This window comes from Sander vitreus, chromosome 5, assembly GCF_031162955.1.
Source record: "Sander vitreus isolate 19-12246 chromosome 5, sanVit1, whole genome shotgun sequence".
Lineage (NCBI taxonomy): Eukaryota > Metazoa > Chordata > Actinopteri > Perciformes > Percidae > Sander > Sander vitreus.
In genome coordinates this window covers 26039758-26051735 of record NC_135859.1, presented here as the reverse complement: position 1 = coordinate 26051735, position 11978 = coordinate 26039758, and the positions used below count along the sequence as shown (strand labels likewise).

Genomic DNA, 11978 nt, shown 5'->3' with positions numbered 1-11978 from the left:
AATCGAAAAAATAATCAACAGATTAATCGATTATTAAAATAATCGTTAGTTGCAGCCCTAATCATAGGTTTCTTGACCAACATATCAAATCACTAACCCACACGCACATATTTCTTTCAACTGAGAAAAATTGCTAAACTTAGAGCCGTTGTTTCGCAATCTGAGCTTGAGATGATCATTCATGATTTTATATAATCTCGGCTTGATTACTGCAATTCCGTTTTCACCTGTCTCAGTAAGTCGTCCCAGGACCGTCTACAACTGGTCCAGAACTCTGCTGCAAGGCTATTGACCAGGTCCAGCAGGATGTCGCACATCACTCACTGTTTTATCCTTGTTGCATTGGCTTCCGATCAAGTTCAGGATACAATTTAAAGTTCTTGTTCTTACATATAAATCATTGCATGGACAGGCACCTGTTTGTATCTCTGACCTGCTCCATCCGTACACTACTAACAGGTCACTCAGGTCTTCTAACCAGGGATTACTGGTGGTCCCACACACTTGTTTGAAAACTAAAGGTGACCGTTCCTTTGAAGTGGTAGCTCCGACTCTGTGGAATGCCCTTCCTATCAACTTACATTCTTCAGTCTCGGTTGACGCCTTGAAAAAGCAGCTGAAGACACTTGTTTCAACTCGCTTTTGTCTCATGTTTGCAATTTTGGATTTTTAGTCTTAATCTTTTACCTTCATTGGTATTTGCTTGTTTATTTTCTGTTTTGGATCTTACTGTATTTTAACAAATGTTCATTGTGTGAAGCACTTTGTGACTGTCTGTAAAAGGTGCTATATCAACTAAATTATTATTATTTATTCTGAAATACTGCCAAAACTTGGTGACACAATTCTGTATTTCTCTTTATTATATCCACCTCCCTTTAGCTCTTACTTTCCCCATTTGCTTTTGTATCATGTTTTTAATTTCATATTGTTTTGGCTGACATTTAAGGGTCTTGAGGTCACCTGTGCAGTGACATCCGTTTGTTACTTTTTACATTGGTGATCTGGGAAGGCCTCCACTCATTTAAAAGTCAGCTGCACGTCATATCACATAAAAGAACAACGCTTACTGACAGCACTCATGATACCAACCTGGTCAGAATCTTTCAGTTTCTCTCGACACCACTGGATGCCACTGTCCGCTGCCACCAGGATAATGAGCTGTCCGCTGGACAGTTCCCTGACCAGGAATGTCTCTGTGTAGAAGGCCTTCTCCAGGGACTCCATGCTGATGAGGTACTTGAGCTTGAGGTCGCGCGCTGTGGTCCGACACTGACTGAACTGCTGAATGAAGCGCTTAAAGCGAAATCGGATTCGTTTGCGTGTCAAGAAGTTGCAGTCCTGGATCCGAGCTCTCATGTCCTTTGGCAAGAAGGACTTGTAGCTAAAAGTAAGCATGAGAGAAACATTATTTTTTATGTATCAGCATTAATCCTATTTAAATAAAATTCTGTATATCTCATGCATTTAAAAAACCGAAAGTTATTTATTAATGAAAAATGTTGTTCTTATCATTTTAATGCCGTCTTGTGCTCATAATAAGGTGTTGTGTGAAACATTCAAAAATAAGACAATGCACACGCAACATTTTCGTGTCAAATAAAAATAACTTTAGGCTTCGACTAACACTACGCAAGTCACTAGGATTTGATCCACAAATCTCAATATTTTTTAGCTTAAAATGTACTCTTGTCAGATTGTTAGTTTTGTTTACTTATTCTCTAACAGATTTTTCCTGCTTTGAAGCATAACTTTGCCAATTTCAGACTATTTTAAGTTCTTGTACATCTGTTTTTGTTAAGACAAGAGACACCAACATGTTCAAGAAGTTTGGCTTGTTTTGTAAAGGAATTTTATTGATATCTGAGAAGGTGTTCATTTCAGGTAACCCCCAAAGAATCAGATCAAAAGCAGTCTTTGGTTTTCAATAGTACCTTATTGTGTGGTAGATGTCCAGCGGTGACATCTGTCTCTCCTTGGCTGTTCTTGTCATATCGAGTACAGCCATACCGAGGCACTCTTCCTGAGTCTCATGGGAGTTGGGGATCTTCACTAAGCCATTGACAAAGTCATTCCTCCACTGCACACACAGAGTAAAATTCTATCATTTATCATTGTCCTTGCAAACATTAAGGCTTTGTATTTGTTGTTCTATTATTTAACCTCCAACTGGCGAATGCAGAAACAAACTCACTCAAAGTCATAATAGCTTTAGATTAGAATGTGAGGAATTCAACATATCCTTCACAGAGCAAAACACATCATCTGTCCGGAGTGAATGCAAGCATGTGTAATGGCTTAATAGCTGCAAAGACACAATGCGCTACACCCTCAAAATGACCCCTGCAGTAGTGTTTCCCTTCTCCCTTTCTAATCAGGCTTGTCCCGAGCCACAAGAGCATAATTCCACATAATACTTCAGTTAACTCAGGGTTCAGCTCCGTACTGGCGTGAGATACCTGGACTCACTTATAGTACACACATTGTTTCTATTGCCAAGTGATTTATGTCATTTCTTGGCTGAGGGCATGCAGGACTCTGATGATCCATCTGATAAAATATCTAATGCACATTTCTCCTACTGTCCAACACAGGTATTGTATAGCTAATGCGGAGTGGAAAAATACTTTGACTTGACCGTGATTACAACTCATTTCTGGTCAAAGGAAAACAGCAGAGAGACGGCAACATTTAAAATGTACTCCACTCAAATGTCCCACTAAAGTAGTAGTACTGTGAGCCAATGTGGCACCCATAGCCCGATCAAGCCATTTGGTTGCCCTGAGGCAAAAATGCATAACGGGCCCCAACTAACCTTGGACAATAGCTCCGCTCTGAGCCTGCTGTGATCTTTCAAGCTCGAAAAAGCCTTGAAGCGCAAACAAAAAACAGTGAGTGGGAATTTAATTTTGTTCTCTCATTCAGGTTTTGTGTACACTGAGGTGTGTATTTTTGCATGCAAGTTGCAAAAGAGTTACCTGAGTTCCCTCTCACATGAGGGCTATAACTGCACACGCTAAAAGTATCAGCTCTCTTGTTGGTGCCACTTGTTTGCATGTGCAGCCTTGTTTTTACAGCACCTTCTCACCAAAGACATCCATGGACAAAAGTTTGTTACTTCTCTATCTTTATTAGGATCCTTGGGCAATGCTTTTGAAAGAACTAAAATTTGAAGATGTGACCTAACTAGCAATCTAACAAACTGAGGTCCCCACACTTGTTAAGGATATGAGCTGCTTGTTTTCTCAAGCCTAATGTAAAATACTGGGCTGCTTTTGAATTTTATTGTTAAAGTTGTAGTCCATACGATTCCCATCTAGTTAATTGTTAAGTTCCTATCTATCAAAGAGTGAGTTAAAACAATAGTGATTGAGCATACCGACTGATGAAACACTTGGATTTGCTGCTTTGCAAAGTAATAGAATCTCAGTGTCTGTGGCGACTTTCCCTTCCTAAATTCAAATGCATCGCACAGTTAGTGACGCTTTTTATGTCAGTCAGCACGGGTTGGTCTCCCCGTCTGCCCAGGTGGAGCTTGTCACTGCCGATTATGCTGCGTTCCATTGTACTCGAAAATTGGGAACTTTCTATGAGGAAAGATGCAAGGAAACGGTATGTTAATCGGGCGCCTGCATATCATTCTTGCTGACTCACAATTGAGTCCAACAGACAGAGAGAAGACCGTTCAACTTCGAGTTCAAAGAAAAATAAACTAACAACTAACTCCCCCACCCACAAGAGGAACGAGCTGATGCCTTTTGTCACCGACTGCGGCTGGTCTATGCGTGCAGCTCAGGTGGGACAAAGACACCTCTGGCTGAACGTACTTCAGAAAAGAACGTGGAAATTAATTAAGCAGTAATACAGTTTATCGCGAAGGATATGATGCACCTCAGTACAGTGACCAAGCCTGGGCTCAGGGCTTTGATAAATACACTGGATAAGCGGTACAACATGACGGAGCTGAAAAAAGGCGTTTTTCCGCTGCTACAACTGACGTGGTCAAGCCGTAGGATCACTATGGCTGGTAGTGCCATACTCATTGTGAACATACACATATTTAAAAACTGTACAGTAAAGTTCACAGACAGTGTTTAAAAAGTAAATTATAAGTAAAATAATTACATGTTTACAAGGCTGGACATTCAACAAATCAGTCACTGTGATTGAAGTAGTTTATAAATAAATAATATATCACCTAATTTCATCAATATCATAACATACAGGGATGGCCTACAGGAATAAACAGTTTGTTTAATCTATCCAATATTGTGTTGGTCATACAACACAATGATTTATTGTTTGTCTTTGTTGAATAATACAGAAAATATCGCTTTTCAAATCGCAATATTGGTTAAAATTATTTTCCTAAATCAGCTAGATGCTGCTATAAACAACCTACCTCAAACCTTACGGACTACAACTTTAAACTGATCCACATATAAAGAACTCATTTCAAACCAGTTTATGTAATTAAGAGGTTGGCTGTATGCTGAAGTGCTCACCTGAGAAAAGAGGTAAGACATTACAAAGTCATCAAGGACAGGGCTTTCTGACCCCTTTGCGACCCCAAATCGATATGCTCGGGATGCCCCACCACTGTACCAGCCAGGGAAGTAGTACCTGTTGTAAACGGTTGTAAAGAAAATGCATTAAGTCACGAGGATTTTTAAATTTCATTCTAGAAAAGATACTTAAGAGAATTTCAACACGTAGCTCTGTTTGGAAATGTGGAGTGCTGTCAGTAGCAAGAAAAACCTAAAACAATCGGTGCTGCCTACACTGTGTCATCCCCCTGCTAGCGTTAGCACCCAACAGGCTTAAACAGGGCAAGTTTTAAACGTGTTTTTAGCCTCTAAACATGCTCGAAATGTCATTACAAGTGCCTACCCATGTGCAGTGATTCCTTCTAAGGGGACTCAGCAAATTTGACTGGAATATTGGATTGTATGAGTTCGACTTTGTGTGGACTTGACCGGAAAACGGGAAATAAACAGAGGTATGTGCACTGGCTGGATTAACACAACTTTTATGCCTCGGTCACATCTACTGCAGTCAGATTCGCTGTGTTCCCTCGGAAGGAATCATTGCACATGGGTAGGCACTTGTAATGACATTTCGAGCATGTTTAGAGGCTTAAAACACGTTTAAAATTTGCCCTGTTTAAGCCTGTTGGGTGTTAATGCTAGCAGGGGGATGACATGGTGTAGGCAGCACCGATTGTTCGTTTTTTTTGCTACTGCCAGCACTCCAAATTTCCAAACAACAGAGCTACATGTTGAAATTGACCGGAATTCTCCTTTAAGAGGCAAACAGACGCAACATAATGTATGCTACCTTATTCTGAAGAACACATCTTCAGAAGCCAGTTCGTCAAGCTGGAAGATGTGGTTGGGTGAAAACCACAAGCGGTCTCGCTCTCGAAAGAGACCAAAAAGGTTGCAGTACAGAGGTGATATACCTAAAGCAGACAAAGAATGAGAAACTACATTATGTTCTGTAAACTTGCATTCCATTCAATTATTTGATTATGACTGAATTATGTTCTTTAAGACAGTACAGGTTAGCTTTACTGTATGTTACTAGCTTTATCCAAATCAATGTATTTGTTTTTTGTTTATTTATATAAATGTAGAAACTGTAAATTAAGGGGAAATTCAAAGTACGTAATAGATTTTGCTTTAGGACAAACACTAGAAAACTTTGTTTCTAGTACCAACACAGGTGACCAAAAGGTCAATAAAGATTGTCTAAAATGTCAGTTGTGTTTATCATCAAACACATAACACGCGATTACAACAACATGCAGGTTAGTCTAGCCTCCCCCTGCATAGCCCTGCTCTGTGTATTAGTTGCATCATACTTTTATTGCCTCAAGTATTTTATTCAGTTTATTGAATATTGAACAAACAATTTTTTGGCTGATGGGTTTCACTGTAGCCTCTTGATGACCTTCTCTCAGTGACCTATGCCCTAGGTTACAGCAAAAACAAATGAATGGGGCTGCATTTTGCAGGCATGCATGGCTACTCACTGCATGCCTTGGCTGCATCTATACAAAGCTCCTCAGCCACATAGTCCCCAGGTGGGTAGCTGAGGAAGCTGCAGTCGGCCGCTCCTTGGCTGCTGTGGTAGAAATGAAGCTTCATAACAGCAGCGGCTGGCCTTGTGTCTGGAGATTCCCGATGGGCGGTCCCATTTTGGTGCACCACAGGGCATGTGTCAGTCACAGTATCCATGGCTGGCAGGGAGGCCATCAACAACACCCGACCTTCAAAATCAGATAAATGCAAAATGTCAGCAGCAAAAGAATAATGGCATTTTTCTAGCAAAGTGTGATGTATCTATCATGATTAGCTAGGTTACATGATCTCAATTGTTGCACAAACTTAGCAAAATTCCGGCATTACGTAACGCTGCAGGGCAGAGGACCCATTGTCTGGCAAAAAACTCTAATTCAAACATAGGGTGACTCTCAGTGATTTATGAAATACAAAGATGTTTCATTGTAAATGGAGTACCGAGATTTTTGGCCCTTTTGAATTACATTTTTTAAACGAGCTTATCTAGTTTAAAATTTATAATTTTTTTCATTAATTACTTTAATGTTTAAAAGGTTTAAATTAGTCTATATCGACGACGTTTCATTTACGGGATTGTTCCGGTGCCACCGGAGGATCCGCCAGATGTCCCTCATTTTTGGCCAGATGTCCCTCTCTTTCCGCTTTCTTTGCGTTGGCATTCTGAACTTAGGTCGATTTTTGAGGACTATGGTTAACTGCTCCTCAGATCTCTGCAGGGTAAATCCAGACAGCTAGCTAGACTGTAAATCTGAGTTTTCTGTTGCACAACGAAAACAACCTTTGAACGTACACGTTCCACCAAAACACAGTTCCTTCCCGAGGATATTTTGCCTCAGGAAGGAGGTTATACACCACTGAATCACAGTGGAGGAAATTTACCTACTCTTTTTTTTCATAAAGAAAAAAAAAATACTTATGCAAGTGAAAGTAAAAACTACATCAATTAGAAAAAGGAACTTTCACAACCATTCTGTGACAATGTTACTGAAAAGTACAAATCAAGAGAGGGATAACAGAAATAAAAATAAAAGAACTAAAAAAAATTGAGTACTTGTGCAAAAATGACCCCGACAGGTCTATGGCAACTCTGAAGGAGTATATGTTTCTATGGCTGTGATGTGAGAAACTGTGTAAAACAATTGTTGTCCAGGTACTTGATCAGTTACACCCTTATGACAGACTGGTAAAACAAAAACAAATTGCAGTGTCCAGCTGTGCAAAGCTGTGGCTATAATTGCTACCAAAGGTGCCTCCATATATTGACTTGAAGGGGTGGTGAAACTCAAAACATTAAATTACGCTGTGTTTAATGTTCATACTAGGCTAAATTTAGATCAATTTGTGGATTTGTTTTCATTTTGAAATTGCATCCAAAAGTAAAACAACTTCAAGCAAAAAAAACGCCATGGGTGATGATTATTTTCATTATCGATTATTTATTTGATCCAGCCTTAATGGTGGTCTATAAAATATCAGAAAAATAGTGACAAATACCCATCACAATTTCCCCAAATCCCAAGAACAGTGCAACAATCCAAAAAGAGCGCTTTAATCCACAACAAAATAAAACAGAAACGCAGCAAATCCCAGTATTTGAGGAAATGAAAAAACTGAAAAGTCAGCATTGTACTTAAGTGACTTAATTGGCCATCAAAAATTGTTGTCTGTAAATGTTCTGCCAATCGACTAACGTTACTCCTTTAATGGTCTTATCCATTCAGCACTTATACGTGTAACGAATAAGTTACACTTAAAATATTCAGCTGTCTATGACATTTCCTACAGAAATTGAAAAAAAGGATATAGCACCTATGACGGTGTAGCATGTTTGGTATTCTCTTAACTTGTTACACAAGAGGTCTCTAATGAAGCTTCACTATATATATATATCATTTTAGACCTGGGCAATTACAAGACCTTACAAGAGGAACTAAAGGGGAACATGCAATAGTTTCTGGACGCTGTTTGTTGTTATGGCAAATTCAGTGCTCACTTAAAACGTGGCTATGTACAATTGCAAATCCCAAAATGACAGTTAAACTCTACATATCTAGTCAAATATCAGAAACTTAGCTGCAGAACAAACTTATCAAGGCCGTGATCTTGCGTGCTGCCGTCAGCTTCAATAGATTAACTTAATGCTAGGAGCCTTACCGACCTAGCTAACGTTGCCTCTGTATGAGTTAGCTACCATACAACAAGCAAGTAACGTTATGCAACTGTGTTTTAGCAACTTAACCAACTAATGTTAGAGGTTTATGTTTGTGCCCTTAAATAAACCAAACATAAGATATCAACGAATTATTAATGAGTGTAAACACTTACTCTGGTAGATGAGCCAGGCGTGCAGCTAGCTAGCTTGCTGCTAGCTTCCTAGGCCAGGGCTGCAGCCAGGACGAGCGAGAGTTTGACAGCCTCTGCCAGACACTGCTGCTGCTTCAGTTCTTTAAAACCAGTACTCAGACTACAGGCCAAAATAAGCAATTTATTTTATGGCAGAAATCCATCTGGAAATATTCTTATTTCCATGTCACACTCAGCTGGCTAACCTGCTACATAAATTACCTCTGGTCAGCCTAGCGTTACCCATCGCACTCCGAAGGAACTTTAGACGTGTAACTTATCTTGTCAATCTAATAACTTAAGCTAATGCTAGCTAAAACCACGCGTGCTAGGTTACAAATTGGTCCGATAACACGGAATTCGTCTGCAGGCAATCATCTTCTTGAGCCAGAAACTGTGGCTACAGCGATAGTTACATTATTGACATCTAGCTATTACTGAATGCCTTTTTAACTCTGACAAGCTAGCTAATTTATCAGTGGCAGCTACTGCGTGCGCAGCCGAAGCCCCAAGTCAGTCAACAAACCAGCCTCTCCCACCATACTAATGCTGCCTTCATGTGCTGTCTGAAATGTCATAATTACCGACAGAGAAAATGACAATTAGTGTCCCCAAAATCAACAACAAAATAATTGTATATTGTTGATACGTATTGTATAGGTTTTTCCCCCCTTATTGTTATCTGATAAGTATTGTATATTTTTCTTTTTATCTTTGTCTTTTTTGCTCTAAGCTGCTGTAACAAGTAGCTTCCTGGTGGTAGTGCTTCTCAAAATTCAAATCACATTTCCCATAAGACCTGATGCTTTTGGTGATGGTCCCAAACCCTGATCCCTGGCTTCACTGTACGCATTTGTTTTCTTTTTCTATCTATCTATCTATCTATCTATCTATCTATCTATCTATCTATCTATCTATCTATCTATCTATCTATCTATCTATCTAATACATGGCCATTAATTATTTATTCCAGCACTCTTTGCTCTATTGTATTCTTGTTTACAATTTACATAAACAGTTTAACGTGCATATGGACAGTGTGCTTATTTAGAACATTGTTGGAGTCATAATTAAACTGTGTTTGTTTATATAGCACGTTGGTGACATGAATATATATGCAGATTTGTGTTTGATTACTGGGTGGGAAAGCAAACAGTTTTTTACCTGTCAGCATGGCTTGCCAGTGGTATTGTTTTATTAGAGTTTAGTTGGAAAGCAGAACAAAACTTACCTGAAATAAAATGGACAAACTGAAATATACCTGTGCTATGGTGAGCATGCACCGTCATGAAATAAATGGGTCAACGAACTGAAAAATATTTAATGTATAGACATTATTGGCAGCCCAGAGCACACCAATTCTCACCAATTTGGAGGTTATGAGGAGTCCATGAAGGCAGCATCTGAATCATTATCTTGGCTTATGAATCGACAAACCGCAACCTACGCAACCTAACAAACATCCACCGAAACTCAAATTAACCACTAGTTGCACATATTACAGCACAGTTGTACAAGGAAGCAGCCAGAACACAATATCATAAACACCTTTAATGTGAAATGCAATGTAGTGCAATAGCTTTGGAACAGATTTAGGCTACTTTAGTGAAGCTAATGATGTTAAATTCGTCAGAGGGGTAGGCCTATTGATTTAACTTTATTATAGCCTAATGTGTTTGGGCTGTAGGCTAGATTGTGATATTGCTTGTGTTTCCCTAAATTTGTCACCAATGTGTATTTTAACAGTGATGGCAGTTTATTGTTTCAGTTTATTGATTTAATTTTGAAATTCTCTTTGCATGATTGAAAACAAACCGGCAAAAAAAAAAAAAAAAGCTGGCAACCACCTAGATCTCATATTTACCAGAAACTGCTCTACATCCAACCTCACTGTTACTCCACTCCATAGGCCTACCTCAGACCACTTCTTCATCTCTTACTCTCTCCCACTCTCCCAAGCTCTCAAGCCAAAATAAATGGCGGAAATCTAAACACCCAGATGATCTGCTTACCTATCAGTCTCTTATTTCCTCCTTCACTGCCTCTGTTTCTGCAGCAAAAAGCTATTTCTATCAAACCAAAATTGAATCCTCTTTCTCCAACCCCAAAAAACTTTTCACCATCTTCTCTAACCTCCTAGATTCCCCAAGTCCACCTCCTCCATCCTCCCTAATACCAACCCACTTTGTCATACTTTGTAAAAACGATAGATGACATACTGTACGCTCTTCATTCTCCACCACACTTCCTGAAATCATCTTTCATCCAACACATCCAGTACTCTTTCCTCTTTTACCCCTCTATCTCTAAATCAAATTCTTACTTTGATTACTTCCGCCCACCCAACCACCTGCCCCCTTGATCCTATCCCTTCTCACCTTCTCCAGTCTATTGCTCCTGACATTCTTCCTTTCCTCACCTATCTCATCTCTCTCGTTTCAGTCCTGGGTCCCCTCCTCTTTTCTCTGCACACCCAAATTATTTTCACCTTTCCGGAGTCTGAAACGCAAGTAGCAGCATGTATCTCGGTCTGTCTGACTGACATTTCTTCTTGGATGTCCACCCACCATCTGAAACTCAACCTTGACAAGAGGTCCTTTAACTTCCAGGGAAGGGCTAGTACTTGCATACAGGGCCACAAACGGATCAGCCCCAGCTTACATCCAGGATATGGTCAAATCCTATACCCCAACTCTGCTCTGCATCAGTCAACCTGCTTGCTGCCCCCTCACAGCGAAGGACAACTAATCACTCAATGAAATCCCGATTGTTTGCTGTCCTGGCTCCTAAATGGTGGAATGAGCTCCCTATCGACATCAGGACGGCCGAAAGCCTACGCATCTTCCGATGAAGGCTAAAAACACATCTCTTCCGACTGCAAAAAAAAAGAAATATATATATATATATATATATATATGTATATATATATATGTATATAGATATATATATGTATATATATATATATACATATATATAATAATAAATTGAATTTATATAGCGCTTTTCACGAACTCAAAGTCGCTTATATATATGTCATATACTTCAGTTTAGTGAAGTGTATGTTTTCAAGCATCTAAAACAAGAGTAAGCCACACTAGCAGCTCTGTGAGGTTGTACTTAGGTTCAACGGTTTAACTAAATGCTATAACATTTAGCAGGTATAAGGTTCACCATATTGGTTTAGCATGCTAGCAACACAAAGCAAATCTGAGGTTAATGGGAATGGCATACGATTTGCAGGCTTTGGTCATAAACCAAAGTATTGTACAGATTCAAAATTGTGACCAGATAATTGTGCTAGATTGAAAGTCAGGGGATCACAAGAGTACATTTCAATTCATCCTGAGAAGGACATAAATTAAAACAAATGAAATGAGATCAGTCACGGCCAATATACATATGTTACAGCTTTGTTTGTAGCATCAATATTTCCCTTAATAGCTAGATAGAAAGCTGGATTGAAAGATAGATCAAAAGCTGCTGCAAGGCAAACAGTTGTATGTTGTGTTCAGGTGTCACAGACACACACGCACGCACGCACGCATGCACGCA

At 39.4% G+C, this 11978-nt stretch overlaps 1 protein-coding gene across 1 annotated transcript in view; it reads right to left on the bottom strand.

Annotated features, from left to right (window-relative positions):
* jak2b (Janus kinase 2b) overlaps positions 1–8944 on the bottom strand; it is a 24772-nt gene extending 15828 nt beyond the window's left edge. Inside the window, exons 1-7 of the mRNA XM_078251233.1 lie at positions 8649–8944; positions 8409–8547; positions 6035–6271; positions 5338–5461; positions 4506–4623; positions 1935–2080; positions 1093–1384 (exon numbers count right to left, since the gene is read on the bottom strand). Of these exons, the coding sequence (XP_078107359.1) occupies positions 1093–1384; positions 1935–2080; positions 4506–4623; positions 5338–5461; positions 6035–6257 (903 nt within the window). The 5' untranslated portion in view covers positions 6258–6271; positions 8409–8547; positions 8649–8944. The remainder of the gene's footprint in view (positions 1–1092; positions 1385–1934; positions 2081–4505; positions 4624–5337; positions 5462–6034; positions 6272–8408; positions 8548–8648) is intronic.
* Between the last annotated feature and the right edge of the window lie 3034 nt (positions 8945–11978).